This window comes from Oreochromis aureus, linkage group 9 (assembly GCF_013358895.1).
Source record: "Oreochromis aureus strain Israel breed Guangdong linkage group 9, ZZ_aureus, whole genome shotgun sequence".
Taxonomy (NCBI): Eukaryota; Metazoa; Chordata; class Actinopteri; order Cichliformes; family Cichlidae; genus Oreochromis; species Oreochromis aureus.
The window spans coordinates 3527855-3546268 of record NC_052950.1 but is presented as its reverse complement, the minus strand read 5'-3'; the positions used below and the strand labels follow the sequence as shown (position 1 = coordinate 3546268).

Sequence of the window (18414 nt, the reverse complement as noted above, 5' to 3'; positions counted from 1 at the left end):
TTCTTCTCTTCAGATTCCCAAACCTCTCCTCTGAGGCGCTTTGGTCTGCCGGGTAGTGCCAGGGTTCCTCAGAGCTCAGCCACCTGCATGTCCTGGGGTGGAGTCCACTACCGTACCTTTGACAGGAAGCACTTCCACTTCCAGGGCAGCTGTACTTACCTGCTGGCCTCATCTACTGATGGCACCTGGGCTGTCTACATCAGTACAGTTTGTGATGGGAGAGAAGACTGCAGTAAGGTATTATGTTCCACACTCAGCAAGCCCAAACATCTGAGATGGTTTGGATCACACAGCAGCGACTTTACTGCAACACAATTCAATCAAATGCTCAAAAAGGCACCAACATGGGAGCAGCCGTTAGAGGAAATTAGAGGTTTCCACACAGTGATTAAATGTGAACCTTTCAAACCTCTTCTGTGCATTCATGCTCTTCATGTCTGTCTGTGGCTCTTTGCTTTCAGGCACTAAGGATGATGCTGGGTCTTGACTTGGTTACAGTACATCACAGGAATTTAACCCTGAACAATCTGCACGTTCCAAACGGAGAGCCACTTTTTCAAAATGGTAAAAATGTTCTCAGATATAACTCCAAGCTGTTTCCTTTCCTGTCTGATATTATAAACATAAGATAATATGACACTTGGCTAAAAAAGACAAAAATGCCCTCTACACCAGCAGTCCCCAACCCCCGGGCCTCGGACCGGTACCGGTCCGTGAGTCGTTTGGTACCGGGCCGCGAGAGTTGAGGCTCAGGTGTGAAATGTATGGTTTTCAGGGTTTTTATCGGTTTTCAGTGTTATTTTGTTATCGTTTTTATCGTTAACTCGGTTTTCCTGGGTCTTTTCACGTGTGTTATGAATAAATCTTCTTTTTTTCGGTACCGGCACTAGTTTTATTTTGTTGTATTTATCCGCGACACCTTATTGCCGGTCCGTGAAAATATTGTCGGGCATAAACCGGTCCGTGGCGCAAAAAGGGTTGGGGACCGCTGCTCTACACCTTTTGAAAAATATTCACACCCTCACTTAGTGGTCGCCATTAGCAGCAATTACAACTTGACAGTATTTTTGAGCATGGTCCCACAAGCGTTCGGGAGTTTCCACAGTTTTTCTTGGTAAAATTGTTCAAGCACAACTAGATTTAGTGCAGTTGATTTAGTTTTCTGTATAAAGATTCCTCCCCAGAAGTCTCCCAGTGCCTGTGGCAGAAAGACAAACCAACAGCATGATGCTGCAGCCATTGTGTTTGACTGTGGGAATTGTATTAGTGAGGTTCTGCTTAATCCTTGGTTGAGCTGGTCAAAGAGCTGTCAAAGCAGGTACTATAGAGATCTATAGACTACAGATCTATACAAGACTGGACTGAGCTACAAGACCATCACCGAGAAGCTTGATGACAACTGTTGGTACAATTATGTGGAATTCTAAGAAATATAAAATGATCATTAATTGTCCACAGTTTGGAGTTGCATGCTAGATCTTGCCTCATTGGGTGAGGATGATGATGAGAAAAGTGATGCAACGAAGAAGCTTATTAATGATCTGAAGGCAGTTGGGACACTAGGCTGGAACGGACTGAAGTCTTGCAACACCTTCAAGGTCCCCCCTGCTCAGGACGGCACATGTAGAAGCCCATCTTAAGTTTCACAGTGAAGATGCAAAAACTCAGAGAAGACTTGGGAGTAAGTGCTGTAGTCACATAAAACCCAAATGACCATAAAACCCATATGACCCAAAGAACACCATCCCACAGTGAAGCAAGGAGGTGGAAACATTACGCTTTGGGGATGTTTTTCTGCTAAGGGTACAGGAAGACTTCGGCACACTGAGGGTTTCACTGACAGGAGAATCTTCCATAAAATCGTGAATGAAACCTCCTTCCCTGAGATCTTCCAGCACGACAATGATGCAAAAAATACCACCAACCAATGAATGGCTAAAGAAGCAGCCGATTAAGGTCATGGAGAGGTCTCGCCAGTCTCCAGACTTCAGTCCTACAAAGCTTTGAGTTACTAAGCAACAGCCAAGAAATCTAAAGGATTTAGAGAGTTGCTTTAAGAGGAGGGGCAAAAATCCCCCCTGAGGTGGGAGGTGACCAACTACAAGAAATGTAGTAAGGTTACTCCACCAAGTACTAAGTTATGTTTTGCTTGGGGATCAAAAACCTATTTGACACAATAACATGTTTTATGAGGGTTTTTTTTGTCTATTCTATTTCTTTTCATTAAAATCAAAGTACTATAAAAATGAGAGAGTATTTTTGTCTTTATAAGAGAGCAAACTTCTTAATTTAGCAGGGGGTCAAATAACTATTTCCCCCACCGTAGTCACCTTTCACACCAAAGCCATTTGTCTCTAATTTCTGTGACTGACTGCTCGTTCCAAGCGTCTCCCATTTGAGAACAACAGGCTACTCCGCTTTGGGCACTTTCAGTGCTGCAGAAATGTCCTTTTATTTCCATCCTTAGACAAAATGACATTAAAAGACCCACATTTTTGTGCACTAGCTTGTATCTAAAATTGTGATTTGCTTGCAGGAGTAAGTGTGCATTGGCTGGGAGACTTTGTGTTTGTGGAGAGTGGCCTGGGGGTCCGAGTAAAGTTTGATTTGGTGAACACAGTATACCTGACAGTGACCGCTGAGCACATGGCAGCCACCAGGGGGTTATGTGGAATCTACAACAACAACGCTGACGGTGAGAGAAGTACAGTACAGACACACTTGCAATCAAAGAAGGGTTTCCTTTTTTTCTACGTATCTGGCTCGTTCTTTCTTGATGTAACTTTGTGTGCTATGTGTGCTTTCAAATTTGAACCATCACAGGCTGCTGCATTACATTATTAACCTTTATGTGTTTGTCCACGGTAGATGATTTCACCACAATGGGTGGATCTGTGTCCCAGTATGCTGCCAGCTTTGGCAACTCATGGAAAGTTCCAGACCAACACAACAAAGTACTCTGCAGTGAATTCATTTTACTTTAACTGCAACATTTAAGCTTTTTTTGTCATTATTATTTTGCTTTATGAGACAGTCCATATTGGCAGTCTTTTCTGAAATGCAGCGTCCCATGCTTCCCTCAGGGCTGCAGTGATGCAGCTGAGCTCGGTCACAGCTGTGACGTGACAGGAGACACTGCGCTGCGTCAGGAGGCAGAGTCAGTGTGCCGCCGACTCTGGGAAAACCCCTTCACTCATTGCCATCCTCAGGTCAGAGACCTCTGATGCTTTTCAGTCACATGAATATCCTTTTTTTTCACAGGACTTTTAGCTTCAGTGCTGCAGGGTGATCTTCAGTTGCTGTTAGAGGTCAGAGATTTGCATAAAACCATCATGGGATGAATTTTGGGCTTTTAATGGTTTTTTTGATGTGGAATTTTTCTAGGTTGAGATGATTACACACCCCACACCTTTAATGACCTTATGAAGCAAATATTGGATGCAACAGTTTAAATTTATTTTGTATTTTCTGAAAATTATACATGCAAGTTTGAATTTATGCATACATTCACTGAAGTCTTTTAATAAGCGGTGCTAAAGGTTTTGAACTTGATAAGACCAAAGCTTATTAACTTCTCATTGTTGATCATGTTTAACTACAACTGGTAGTTTCTCTTTGGATAGATATTTGGTTAGGATGGTCAAGAATGTCACAGGAACCAGTGAGGACCAAGCCTGCCATGAACTGGAAACACAATGTGTTACTGTCACAGACTGAGAGGATTGCAGGTCTCAACTCTAAATTCAAAACCTTCAAGCTTGCAGCTTTCTATTTGCACAGCCAGTTAGCTTCTGGAGAAAACCTTTATGGTCAGACGAGACAAAGATAGATCCTTTTGTGTCTATGACGAGAGGTACACTTGGAGGAATAAAAGTGAAGCTTTCAAATCTAAGAACACTGCATTAACTGCCAGGCATGGTGGAGGTAGTACCATGCTCTAGGGCGGTTTGGCTGCCACAAAGTGGATGGAACAATTAAGAAGGTGGACTATCTCACAGCATCACCTCAAATCAACAGATGGTTGAAATATGGACACAACGGGGACAAACAGGACAATAATCTAAACCAGGCTTGGCCAAATCCAGGCCTCGAGGGCCGGTGTCCTGCAGGTTTTAGATCTCACCCTGGGTCTACACACCTGAATCAAATGATTAGTTCATTACCAGGCCTCTGGAGAAATTCAGGACATGTTGAGGAGGTCATTTAGCCATTTAAATAAGCTGTGATGGATCAAGGACACATCTAAAACCTGCAGGACACCGGCCCTCGAGGCCTGGGTTTGGACACCACTGATCTAAACACACTGCCAACTCTTGAGCCACGACCGGCAACCTTCCGGTTACAAGGTGAACTGCCAACTCTTGAGCCACGATCAAGAGTTGGCAGTTCGTCTTGTAACGGGAAGGTTGCCGGTTCGAGCCCCGGCTCGGACAGTCTCGGTCGTTGTGTCCTTGGGCAAGACACTTCACGTACCGCCTGCTGGTGATGGCCAGAGGGGCCGATGGTGCGATATGGCAGCCTCGCTTCTGTCAGTCTGCCCCAGGGCAGCTGTGGCTACAACCGTAGCTTGCCTCCACCACTGTGTGAATGTGAGCGTGAATGAATAGTGGAACTGTAAAGCGCTTTGGGTGCCTTGAAAAGCGCTATATAAATGCAATCCATTATTATTATTATTATTACTTCAAATCCCGTTTTTGGAATGAATAAAAAAGTCTAACATTATTTCATGGTAATCTGCAACGGCCTTCCCAAAGCATAAACTCAGCCCTACTGAAAATTTGTGGACTATGCTTAAAAGCCAAGTATGTGCCTGGAAACCAATCAATTTAAATGAATTTTACTAGTTCTGCCAAAAAGAATGGTCAATTATTCAGCTAGGCTTGTTGATGGCTGTCCAAAGTGTGTGGTAAGGTGCAAAGTGCTAAGGAACATTTAATCAAATATTAGCAGGGGTGTATATTTGAGCCCATCAAAGCACAATAACTCGTGTGTGTTAGAGAAAAACTTATGCTTCCAATATTTGTCTTATACAGTCATTAAAGATGCACCAGAACAGTTTAAAGTAACCATTAAAAACTCAGAGTTACCGTGACATTCATGTCCTTGATGAGTTTATGTCAACTTTTGACCACAATTGTAAATGTTGTGTAAATGTACATTTCTCCGAACGCCAGGCTGTAAAAAGCTACTCGAGGTAAATAACTGACCAAGTTCACTGTTAGAGTTCCAAGAAAGGGAAGGGCTGTACTCACAGCACAGGAACTGTATTAAAGACCAGTCACTTGTTATAGATACAGTGTAATTAACTTGTGGTAAAAAAGACTTGAATTGTCTGTTTCCCTCTGTCTTTACTTGAAGGTGCATTTATTATAATAATGACAATCACATTTAACAAGATGATAACAATGCTGACTTTTATGACTTCTAACATTAAATTTAAACTGATAGCAGTTTACAATAAACAAACAGCATAATGTCACAATAATAGCACAACCATATTGAACAATGTTTTTGTCACACATGGTTTCCTGTAAGATCGCTTTGTGTTTCTGTGTCTTTCAGCTGGACCCAGCAGCCTACATAGACACCTGTCTTTACCTGTTTTGCAGCCTGCCAGCCAAAGAGAGGGAAGGGGCAGTGTGTGACACCCTGGCTAGCTACGCCCGAGAGTGTGCCCAACAACACATCATCTTAATGTGGAGGACACCCACCCTGTGTGGTAAGGAAATGTCACACGACTCCTCTATCCTCCCCTGCCTTCTGCCCTCAGAGTGATCTTGCGTTACATCTAATAAAAGCGGGGACCTGTAACTGTCTCGGTGTTCAGTCAGTGGATCAATTCAATAAAATTGCTTACACAACATTTAGCTAAAGTTTGCTGACATCATAGATATAAAAAAGGGAATGTAGCCAACATGATGTCACTCATTGGTTTGACTCACAATTTGAAGCCTGTGTTTCAGCATTCTTGGTTGTAAGGAGCCTCTTGTCACTATATTGCAGTTAGAGGCCAGTATGGTAATGTAGTGTCATGGTATATAATTGGCGTCCATACTTCCTGACTATTCAGCTAACGCTATCTGCTTGGTTAGCGAGAAACATCCACAAAATGCTATGGATGCATTGCTTTGACACAGAAACCTGGATTTTAATTTAGGTGTAGGTGCTAACTTTATTTTGAAATCAGTAACAGTATCTATACGTAGGACTCTCTCTGAGTTTCAAAGCAGTGCTGACTCACAGCACATTATTATAAACTGTAAGCAACCATATCTTCTCTCAGCCCAACCGGTCGCAGCAGATGGCCCCGCCCCTCCCTGAGCCTGGGTCTGCTGGAGGTTTCTTCCTGTTAAAAGGGAGTTTTTCCTTCCCACTGTCACTGCTGTAAAAATTACATTGAATTGAGTTGAATATCTCTGGCCAGGTTAGGGTTAGGGAACCTCTCTTCTTTAATGCTGCTTTCTCTCTTTTTTATCTGTCCTTACAGGCCGTGTCTGTCCCAGAGGTCAGGTGTTTTCAGACTGCATATCCTCCTGTCCTCCCACTTGTACTTCTCCACAGCCCCCTGGGCATGCTGCAGCCATGGGCCAGTGCAGGGACGAGTGTGTTGGAGGATGCGAGTGCCCTCCAGGCCTCTATTTTCACCAGGGAAGGTGTCTGAAAAGAGACGATTGTCCTTGCTTTCACCGCAGACACACATACCAGTCAGGGGACAAAATACAGCAGAGATGCAACACCTGGTGAGGAGGGAGTCTTTTCCTGTCAACTCTTCATCTATTACCCAGTTTGCCCATTTATGTTCAACTTTTTTGCCTTTACCTTGACAGTGTGTGTAGCTCGGGTCAGTGGCAGTGTACTGGGGAGAAGTGTGCAGCCGAGTGCGCCCTGATGGGCGGTTTACAGGTGACCACTTTTGACAAAAAGAGGTACTCACTGCAAAGAAGCGACTGCTCCTTCATTGCAGTGGAGGTGAGACGTGTGTAGAGAAATGCAATCAAACACATTTGCATACACTATGAGGCAGATTTGTGTATTGTTACTTTGTTGTTATTCTCTGCGTGTTTTCAGGACTTTGTTGACAGGAAGGTAGTTGTGAGTGTGCGCTGTGGAGAATGTACGGCAGGGGGAGGGGAAGGAGGAGGGGGGTGTCTAAAGGAGATGTCAGTGACAGCTCTCCGGACCACAGTCACCATCACGGACACCGGTGAGTTAACTGTACAGTACGAAGGTTTGCTTGATAGATCACAGGAAATCAAATCTAGATGCTTGTAGTAGTTTGTTTCTCTTACTGTTCTCTTTAGGCTCAAAACACAGCTTTACCCAGCAAATCATGCTGCTTTAGACCATCGACTGTGTACAAAAACATGGATGTGACCATCAACAGGTTACACCTTTGCCTTTGAGCTCCCTGTGATCAGGCAGGCCCGCAATTTTAGCAACTAGGCTGTTAGTGTCTTAGACCCAAAAGCAACCACGTTGGGCTAAGATGGTGAAATGATTTCAGCCTTTAGCAAGCTCGGCTGGCAACTGCAATTTGGTCCTCATTAAAATACAAATAGAAAACTAGAATTTTACTAACAAGACACAGCAGCCATATCATTTGTCAGGCAGCTGTTTAAAAAAAATGCTACAAATTATTATTTTTAATGGAACTAAAATAATTTATTATTTTTAATTTTACAGTTATTTTCTACCTTGAGGCAGCTGTTGTTGTGATTTGGTTTTATATAAACAAACTGAATTTAACTGAACTGAATTAAATTTTTAAAAAAAGTGACTAATATAAATAAGTCAGTTATTTACAAAAAATAACAACATATTTTCATGTAGTTGTTGCAAACTACATGGGGCAAAGGTGCGAGCTTGCGGTTTTTGGTACTTTTGCAAGAACTTTTTTTTACAACCTTGCAGGCTGCAGCTTGCATCATAGTGGAGCATTTTTGTGCAATCAAAACACAAACAGGTTTTTATAGTAGACACCATAGAGCATCTTGGACTTTTAGATCAAATGTGCTGGATGTATTCTGATTGGTTACAGCTGATATTGTCACCTTCAGGTACAGTGACACTGAATGGCCAGAGGGAAGCGGTGCCCTTGGTAACAGGGGATCTAGCTGTGCTTAGGCCCTCCTCCTCATTTCTGCTCATCCAGACGTTTGGAGCTCAGATTCTGTGGTACCTAGATGGACCACTGGCCTTCATTACCCTGCAGCCTGGCTTTGGAAACAAGGTGATCTTGAAACTACTCCTAGTGCTTTCATTATACTGTCTAATTGTAACAGGTTTCATGGTTCAGAGGTCCAGTTTAGTGACTCAAGTTAGCTACTGCAGATTAGCAAATTAGCTGTACAGAGCCAGATGTCACCCTCAAGTTATAAAATCATTTAAGTGGGTGTTATATAGAAATGCCCCAACTGTAAGGTTGTCACCGAGCCAGACACTTTTTATTATGTGGAAGCTCAAAAAACAGAGCGCTAAGGCCAGGTGGTAGGCACTAAACTCTAAAATTACCATAAAACAAAATATTCAAGCAATTCCATAACATGGGATCAATCCTTCTATGTTGGATATGGGTATATATGACAAGGTGCGTGGCCTGTGTGGAACACTGACCTGGAACCAGCGTGACGACTTTACCACCCCAGAAGGAGACGTGGAGAACAGCGTGACATCCTTTGCGGCAAAATTCACAACAGAGCACTGCGCCCTGCCTGGAGGAGCTACACCAGAGGCCTGCTCCACGTACACCCAGAGACGACAGTATGCAGAGACCGTGTGTGCTGTCATCCACAGCCCCATCTTTCAGGTCGGTGTGATGGGTACTTCTGGTCGTCTCTCACGAGTTTGTCGCCTTCACTTTTATTCACACCTGCACCTCCATCTCTGATTCTACAGTTGTGTCACGACGTGGTGGAGAGGGAGCCATATTTCCGTCTCTGTCTGTCAGAGGTTTGCAGCTGTGTGCCGCAGGGAGCCTGTCACTGCACCGTCCTCACTGCCTATGCCCGACACTGTGCTCAGGAAGGCGTTGTGGTCCAGTGGCGCAACCACACCTTCTGCGGTAAGCTGGAGGACCGTTGTTTGTGTTGTTTTGAGGCTTAAGGCTTACTTTTTAGAGACCAAAAGTGTGTTAAAACCAATGCTATGCTACGCTATCTTTCCTTTCTCCCCAGCAATGCAGTGTTCAGGGGGTCAGGTGTACCAGGAGTGCGGTCGCACTTGTGGGAACTCATGCTCAGATTTGAGACACGGCTGGAGCTGTGATGACAGTCGCAGTCAAAGATTGTGTGTTCCAGGCTGCCAGTGCCCACCAGGGCTTGTGCAGGACCAGCAGGGTCAGTGTGTTCCCATCTCTTTGTGCCCATGCATGCAAGGAGAAGTGATGTACTCACCTGGAGCCGTGGTTCAAAATAACTGCAACACCTGGTATGTAGTCGAGGACTTTGTGTCACCTTTCTGCCACTACACACTTTGATCATGAAATATGTTTAGATTTTTTTAAATCTTTTATGAAATATTAAATCAACAGTACAGATGCAGATGCACACAAAAAATTAACCCATTCGGAAATGCATTAGATCTCAATGGGGAAAAAAATCATACTGGATATCAATACTGGTATGCACTGGTCGTTAACCAGAGCACGCAGCATCATTTAATGGAAATGAAGACTACCAACCTGCAGATGGCTAAATTCAAAGACACCCCAAAATTCAAAGTGAATAAAAGATGCAGTGGTACTCAGTAGTTTGTATTGCCCCCATTGTGGTGGATGGTGTCCTGGGGACAGATCAGGAGCAGGGCATCACTGAGCTGCTGGACGTTCTGAGGTACACTGAGGTGAAACACAATGTCCCACAGATGTTCTGTTGGATTTAGGTCAGGTGAGCGCCAGGGCCAGTCAGTGGTGTCAATTCCTTTATCCTCCAGGAACTGCCTGCATACTCTCACCATATGAGGCCGGGCATTGCTGTGCACCAGGAGACACCCAGGACTGCCTGCACCAGCTCAGGGTCTGGCAGTGGGTCCCAGAAGCTCATCCTGATACTTAATGGCAGTCAGGGTGCTGTTGCCTAGCCTGTAGAGGTCTGCATGTGTTCCCCAGACCATCACTGACCCACCACCTATCTGTTCATGCTGAATGATGTTACGGGCAGCTCTCCACAGATTCTCCAGGCTCTTTCACGTTCCTGTCATTTCTGGTAGTTGGTAACTGACAATGCCAAATATCAAACTGGGCCCCATGGAGCCGGGCAGTGAGTGTAGAGCCCACTACAAAATGAGTCATACACACCGGTGACCTGCTGGAGGTCATTTTGTGTTCATCACGCTCCTCTTTACACAAAGGAGCAGATACTGGTCCTGCTGATGGGTTCTTCTCAGAATAACTGTCTGTCTCCTGGAATCTCCTCCATGCTCTTGAGCATGTGTTGGGAGACACAGCAAACCTCACGGCAATGGCACGTATTGATGCACCACCTGGTTTAGTTGGACTACCTGTCCTCCACCATAAAAGCCTCCTGTTTGGGGGAATCTCATTGTTGCTTCTCTAATGCGGCTGTTGTTCATTTCATTGTAACACCAAAACTGATCAACAGCCCCTCTGCTACTGAACTGACCACATCAGTATCCCCTGATGTCCTCTGATTAAACTGGTAAACTAAACTTCTGAAGAAAGCAGAAATGAATGAAGTTACTTAGGTGTCATTTTTCTTTGACCTCGTATAGATGATTGCTTTTCTGCTTTTTGTTTTTTTAACAGTACATTGTAAAAGCAGCCATTTCTCTTTCATGCTATACACTTACCAACCACAACCTGGGACTACGTCAAGTAGACAAGTACACTACTTTCCAGGGCGCACTGTGGAACACTTTATTATATGTTATGTGTAGGTCCTGTCTTGTCACATCCTGTATGTACCTAAATGTTGTGCATCTGCACTTTATTGTTGTCTCTGTCTACGCATGGGACAGTGTGAAACGTAATTTCAATTCCTTTGTATGGCAAGTACATCTGAAGAAATTGACAAATAAAACTGACTTTTGACTTTGAGTGCAGCTTTTATCATTCGCCACCGGTCATAAAGAATCAGTTGAAGTAAGCATGTTTCATCATCATCTGCAGAACTATAGTGTCATACTGACCCGGTTTCATGAACAAAGTCCTGTTTTATGAGCGCGGTAGGCGAGGACGCATTGTTTCAGATTTGTGCCTGTTCATCAGTAATCTCGGTCTCTTTGGAAACTCCTGACGTTGTGAACCTGGCCGTAATAATTGGGGCAATTTGAATTTAGCTGTACCCTTGTGAACATCTGCACAAGTTAGCCTTACCCCAACATGAATGTCGTATATTTAAATGACTGCAACTGCAAACTATGGTGGTGCAAGAGCTCTGATGAAATCACTCTATGTTCCTGCTTGCTGATACAGGATAGGTTGATTTCATTGCATTTCTTCACCACATAACGGCAGTGCGCATTACTCTGTGGGTCTAAGTAACTTACCGATGGCTCAGACTAGTTTCTCTCTGATTTGTAATGTATTGGGACATGTTGGCCTGTACAGAGTCCGTTTTCTACGTGACTTGTTTCCTTTGAGCTTGTGATATCTGTCTGGCCGAGTAATTGCGGTGAGGAAACAAGGAAATTCTGGTTAATCATTAAACAGATATCTTAAATGACATACAGTATATCAGGGCATGTTAAATGAAAAACACTGGCTGTTGATTCAAGTGAATCATTAAGTGATTCTCGTCACACCTCAGCTGCTGTTAAAGGAGAATAAAAATTTATGGATGATAGTTTAGTGTCATCACTATAAAGTATATGTTTGTATTCACTTTCCCTGCTAAACCAAACTTGTTAATAACAATGTTTCAGTAATAAGCTTTAATAGACCAGTAATGTCTTGGTAATACCATTCAGTAGATGTTTGTACTAACTCAGCTCCCTCGTCTCTTCCCTCCATAGTGTGTGTGAGCAGGGATTGTTTAACTGCACTCAAGAGCTCTGTGAGGAGGTCAACCAGTGTCCTGGCACTCTGGTCTACTCCCCACGCTCCTGCCTCCTCACCTGCTCGAGCCTGGATCCTCCTGGCCAACAGCAGGGGTCAAGCGGCATGCAGTCAAGCTGCAGAGAGCCCCTATCTGGCTGTGTGTGTCCACAGGGAACCGTCTTACTAGTGAGTGAAAACCTTTTTATGTAGGTTTATGCAGATGCTGCTGTAGGTTTATGATGTGGTTTCCCCCCACATTCAGTAGGGCCTATTTCTTATAGTTGAACTATCATTTCTGTTCCAATCATATCCTCCCGAGACCCTGCCTATTAATGTATGTCCTGTGTAGTGGACACACTACTTCTTATTCAACATCTGTAGGGTGCCATAGGGTGCTAACATGGGTTATTTCACACAGCTGGTGAACAGAGGAGCTTCACTAAGAGCCAATATAAGATAGATAAGGATTATTTTCAACTGTCAAAAAATCATGAATTTCTTAATGTCAGCTCCAAATTAAATTTCATGGTGTTTTGTGAGTTTAGAGACAAACATCACAACGAGCTACCAGAGCTGTAGTCTTTGATCATGACCCACATTTTCGTACTTTACATCTTCTTTTCTTTCCTTCAGGGCGACCGCTGTGTTCTGCCAGAGGAATGCCCATGTCACCACAATGGTCGACTTTATTACAGCAATGACACCATCACTAAGGACTGCAACACATGGTAATGTATGAGCTGAGTGCATCAAAATTCTTTAAGATATAATAATTATAAACGTATTCTTTTACAACGCTATCATTTTTTCCCTGCAGCGCGTGTAATGAGCGTCGCTGGCACTGTGGCCGCTCTGCCTGTGCTGGTGTTTGTGTGGCAACGGGGGACCCACACTATGTGACGTTCGATGGTCGCTGCTACTCTTTCCTGGGTGACTGCCAGTACGTGCTGGCCAGGGAGACCAGCGGCTTATTCAGCGTCACGGCGGAGAACGTGCCGTGCGGAAGCACGGGAGTCACCTGCACAAAATCAGTCACCCTCAGTCTGGGAAACACGGTCATACATCTTCTAAGAGGTAGGGGGGCTCAATGGTGCTGCTAAATGGGAGTTTATATCCAGCAAACATGGCCCCTTGGAACCCATGTGAGAGCAGTGTGGGCAGAACCACACGGCCCACAGTGGGCAACAGCCATGAAAGTGTCAGAGAGGAGCTTACACCCCCCCTCTACCCCGACACTGCAGCTCCCAGAAATGCCCCACAGACATACACTGCTACTAGGACCCATAGTGGGTTGAACTGGTAGCAGAGTGCTGGACTCACATGTGCCCCATGGTATGTTACCGCCACCAGCTGGTATGAGAAGTAATACTGTGGACCAGAATACTGCTTTAAAAAAAGCACCTTCCCCCTTATTCGCAAGAGGTCACCACATAGTTGATTTGTCAGATTTTTACACCACATACCCAACTCCTACACTCAGACTAGAGATCTCCTGATTCATACTCAAACATGTAAATCATTACACGTGCAAGCGACTTGCCCTCAAAGGCAAGAAACCCCCTGAAAGTCCCATCAAACCAGTTCGTCTGTGATCTGATATCTTGAGTTTAACTTCTGTTTCACTGAAGTTTTGAATCACTTGTGTGTTCTTAGGTGCTGTTTTTATCAGACATGACTCACAAATGTGTCCTGTTTCTATTTTGGCAAAATGATTGTACTATGTGAGGAAAGTGAGGGTCTAATTGCTGAACTGTCTGTGACATTAGGTAATGCTGTGACAGTAAATGGGATGCCAGTTAGCCTACCAAAGTCTTACAGTGGCAGTGGCCTGACTTTGGAAAAAGTTGGCCTGTTTGTGTCCCTCTCTTCACGCCTTGGAGTCACTTTGCTGTGGGATGGAGGTAAGACACACACATATAAATTAAATATAAAAGATCGTTTGCAGAAAATACACAGAAAAACATTGAAATACTTAAAGTGACACACATTTGCTCATTTAAAATAGGGATTTAAGTTCATCCCTGCTGGCCATTAGAGTGATCACAGAGAGTCACACTTATCGGTCCTTACAGCAACATTATTATATCTAGTTGCCATAGCGTCTGTGCCTTGCTTAAAATTCATTTATCATTTATCATTTCTTCTTCCAGGTATGCGTGTGTACGTGCGTTTGGCGGCCCATCTCCGTGGTCGGGTCGGGGGCCTGTGTGGTAACTTTGACGGGGACACAGAGAACGACTTCACAACACGGCAGGGAATTGTGGAATCGACAGCCGAGCTGTTTGGAAACTCTTGGAAGGTCAGCCCATCCTGCCCTGACATGGCAGACCAGGACCTCCGGGACCCCTGCGCTGTAAGTTCACATTCACACATTCACACACACAGAGGGATTTCTGGTTTTAGTCTACGTTACACTAAGTTCTGACACTGTCTTCTTCAGCTGAACCCCCACAGAGTGACATGGGCCAGGAAAAAATGTGCTGTGTTGACTCAGGGACTCTTCTCAAGGTGCCACCCTGAGGTGCCCTTCCAGCAGTATTATGACTGGTGTGTCTTTGATGCTTGTGGGTGAGTGGCAGCGCTAATCTACGCAAGACATATAAACATTAAAAATATATACTTGGATAGTGTATCTGAGTTATGTGAGTGCTGCATGGTCACACCCAAAGCGGCATTCTCATACCAGCTGTGGTCTGTTATTACAGTTTTTCAGCTGATTAGCTTTGACCCAGATGAGCAGGTATTTGGAGACGGTGGGAAGGAAAAACCACAATACAATACAAACACAGCATATTGATTTCTTCTCTGAAACAAAATGGTACAAAATAGGCTACAGAAGTATCCAGCATCCATATAATGCTGCAAAGTTAGTGCAGTAATCTACCCTACAAAGAAAATTAAAGAATTATGGATAAAATGGGATATATTGCACTTTATCATCAGCTGTATCTGCTGTGTGAAGTAACTAGTTTCACTTTAGAGATTTGTTTGAGTAAAATGGTCCCGTACCCTTTTGCAGTTTTGTATAAAATATCAACGTTAGCAAACAATCACTGGGCGGTGCTGCTGCTGCGGGCCCCGATCCGGATGGGCCTGGGCCCCCTTGCCCTGGTGGGTTCCAGAGTTGGGGGTGCTTACTGGGGTCAGCGGGGGAGCTGGCCCCAGGGAGGGGCCACTTGCCCCTCCCTTTCTTCCCTCCCCATCCTCAGCTGCCTCCCTCTTCCCGCTCTACCACACCCACCCACACACACAGGGCTTGGGGTGCAGATGTGTCACCAGGGAGCAGGGGAGGCACTCCCCCCCCCTCTGTCCCCTTCTGGCCACCTGTGCCTCAATTTTATTCTGCAACCTAGACATCCACATTACTCACACTCTCACATAACACATACATATAGGGCCTTGGGGGTGGGCACGTTTTACAGCATCCAGAGGATGGTCGGTGTATTCCAACCCACCTCTGGCGCTGGTGCTCTACCCTCAATTTTAATGCATATAGACACTGAGGGTTTTCGGGAGGAGCCGTGCTGCTCTCTGGCAGGAAGCACCATGCCCTCCTGTGTTTTAAATGCACTTTAGAACAGCACACAGCAACACTACATATGAGCGGGCGGAGGGAGGTTTGGGGTCTTCATTCACCCCGGTTCTGTTAGCCGTCAGGGCTGGGGGGCTGGGAGGAGGTGCTGGCCGTCAGATTGGGGTCTGGGATGGGGCCTCCTGCTACTGCAGATGGGGGCGGTCCGCTTGCCTCCACCCCAGAGAGAAGGGTTACACCTCCTGGGTCTAGGTGCGGCTTGCCCCTCTGGGGGCGGGGGTACCTGGACCTGGGATACAGAGTATGTTTGGGGAGTGTGATTGTCTGGGCAGTGTCTATTTGTGTCTCTCTACATGTTGGGTAAGTGCCGAGTATTTGGTTGTGTATATGGGGGTGGGAATGCACGTTTGAGTCTGTGTGCGTCTGTTTGTCTGTGTCTATATGTCAGGTTGGGCCTTAGACTCCACCTCTCTGGGAACATCTCAGGCCCTCCAAAGTACGGAGGCCTATCTCCCCTCACCACACTCCCTGCCGGTGGCTGATGCCCTCAGACGTTGGTGTGCTGGTGGTTCTTGTCAACTGGGGCTGGGCACTCATGTATGTACCGGCTCACTCCTGGTGGCCGATTGGCGGGGCCTGGCACCTGTGGCCCGGCTGGGCCCCTTCCGGGGGGTGGGGTGCCCTCAGGCCTCTGGCCTCTGGGCCTGAAGCTCGGTCCTCTCTGGCGCAGCCGGCTGCCAGCAGAGCCCGCGGGCACGCCACTGCAACCCCCTCCGGCCTCTGCTCTGTGGCTGCTGGGTGACATCTCGTTTGGGGGTCTACTCAGCTCTTCCCAGGAGGGTGGCACGGTTCCCCCCCTTTGGTGGTCCTCCTTGGGTCCTCATACTCTGGGGCCTCTGGATGTCTGGGGCCTGGATCTCCTCCATAACTGCTTCATGCCCTGGGGGACGGGGCTATGGCTCCCCACACTCCCTAGCAGATCGTTACATGGAGAAACCTTTGGAATACAAGCGTGCTTATCCACACAGGTGTATACACGGGTGTTCACAGACACAAACTACACCTTTCTTGGCTGCTACCTCAAAGCACATTGTGCGCTATCTATCTTGTATGCTGCACAACAACATTTAATATTTAGTATCTACTGTTATCTACTGCTAGCTAGTTTATTGTGATGGTGTTGTATTTATTATGTAGCTGTTTTTTTTTTGTTTGTTTTTTTTTGTTTGTTTGTTTGTTTGTTGTCTCTTCTGTTTTTTCTCTCCATACAGGTGATCCAGGTGTTTTGTTTGTTTTCTTTCTTTCTTCTCCCCTTTCTCGCCATCTCTTCTCCCCTCAATTTTTCTTTCTCTCCCTCTCTTTCTTTCATTCTTTCTCCCTGTCCTATCTCCCAGTCATGTCTGTCCCGACTGTAACAACTGAAAATAAAATAAATACATAATTATAATAAAGGTCAATCAAATGGACCAATATGGCAAGGCCATGATGATCCAGTTGGTAAAGTAAATCCGCTTGGCATCTCTCTTGGCCTTAAGACAACAATTCTGATGGCTAAAGATCCAAACGGGACAGGGGAAAAAAAAAAAAAAAAAAAAGCAAACAATCACTGTTTTTATGAGCATAAACTGAAATTTGATTAAACTGAGGTTTAATTGGGTTTAATTATTATTTGGTGAAAGAACATTTTAATTGGCCAAGAAAAATGCAATCTTCAGTTGCTGGGTTTTAGTTAAAAAAAACGCTGTTACAAAAATGATAACAGGACCGCCCCCAGCGAAGCATGCTGCTTGTGCAGCAGTTAGTTTGGAAAAATGTAATCAAGTCATTTTAAAACTGTGTATTTGGAGTAACACTTTAAAGGTAGCTTTGTTGTTTGTTGTGTGTTTTAGCTGTGACTCAGGTGGGGACTGTGAGTGTCTCTGTACAGCCATCGCTACCTACGCCGAAGAGTGTAACCGGCGAGGGGTCTACATCCACTGGAGGTCCCAGGAGCTCTGTCGTACGTTGGGGACCTATCCTGCACACACAGCCATACCTGAGCTAATGTCCAGGGCAAACTTTCTCTAACTTTAACTTCATCTTCCTGTAGCTCTGCAGTGTGACAACGGGCTGGTTTATGATCCCTGTGGTCCAGCTTGTTCACGTTCATGTCCTACCGTTCAGCAAAGTCCACATTCCAGCTGTGATGCTCTTTCCTGTGTGGAGGGCTGCTTCTGTCCTGCAGGCACTGTCCGACATGGTGAGACAAACTCTGCTGTGTCCATAGCTGTGATGTATAAAACTGAGCCCTACAGTTGTCTCTGTATCAGTATTTTAATGTGACAAAGCAGAACTTGAAGCCACATGTCAGAAGAATGAGAGGAATGGGTGCTGAACGCCTAATACAAGATGCATATGTGTGGAGAGTTAAACTTGGGCGATTTGCTTCTTTAGTTTTGAACTTACAGCCTTATACTACATACATGATGTGCACATTCACACACACTGCACAGCAGTAACTTCATTGATTTGCCAGTTTTCAGGACTGGTGCAGGAAGAGGACCCAAACGTGGGACAAACAAGAGACACTAAGGCTGAAGGCAAATGTTAAAAATCCAAGATATTCTCCTTCAGGGCAAAAACACAGGATAAGAATGACAAGCAGTGCCAACAGACTAGAGGCAAGCACAGACAGGAACACGGGCATAGAAAACAAACACTCACTGAGGTTTGAAATACGACAGGTAACCAGAGAGACACCTGGGGATCAGCTGAAACTAATTCAGGCAATAATAATAATGTATACTTTATTGATCCCCGTAGGGAAATTACTTGTTTTTCTCTGCATTTGACCCATTCACTCAATGAAGCAGTGGGCAGCCAATAAGCAGGCGCCTGGGGAGCGGTG

The 18414-nt window shown here is 45.2% G+C and overlaps 1 protein-coding gene across 1 annotated transcript in view; it reads left to right on the top strand.

The window, feature by feature from the left end:
• Positions 1-18414, top strand: part of scospondin (subcommissural organ spondin) — a 103547-nt gene that overhangs the window by 2119 nt on the left and 83014 nt on the right. Inside the window, exons 5-25 of the mRNA XM_039617790.1 lie at positions 14-237; positions 462-564; positions 2537-2695; positions 2869-2954; positions 3084-3209; positions 5563-5719; positions 6488-6740; positions 6828-6969; positions 7069-7204; positions 8058-8230; positions 8588-8806; positions 8896-9061; positions 9174-9426; positions 11971-12181; positions 12629-12723; positions 12813-13069; positions 13762-13896; positions 14146-14348; positions 14436-14563; positions 17417-17526; positions 17617-17766. Of these exons, the coding sequence (XP_039473724.1) occupies positions 14-237; positions 462-564; positions 2537-2695; positions 2869-2954; positions 3084-3209; positions 5563-5719; positions 6488-6740; positions 6828-6969; positions 7069-7204; positions 8058-8230; positions 8588-8806; positions 8896-9061; positions 9174-9426; positions 11971-12181; positions 12629-12723; positions 12813-13069; positions 13762-13896; positions 14146-14348; positions 14436-14563; positions 17417-17526; positions 17617-17766 (3486 nt within the window). The remainder of the gene's footprint in view (positions 1-13; positions 238-461; positions 565-2536; positions 2696-2868; positions 2955-3083; positions 3210-5562; positions 5720-6487; positions 6741-6827; positions 6970-7068; positions 7205-8057; positions 8231-8587; positions 8807-8895; positions 9062-9173; positions 9427-11970; positions 12182-12628; positions 12724-12812; positions 13070-13761; positions 13897-14145; positions 14349-14435; positions 14564-17416; positions 17527-17616; positions 17767-18414) is intronic.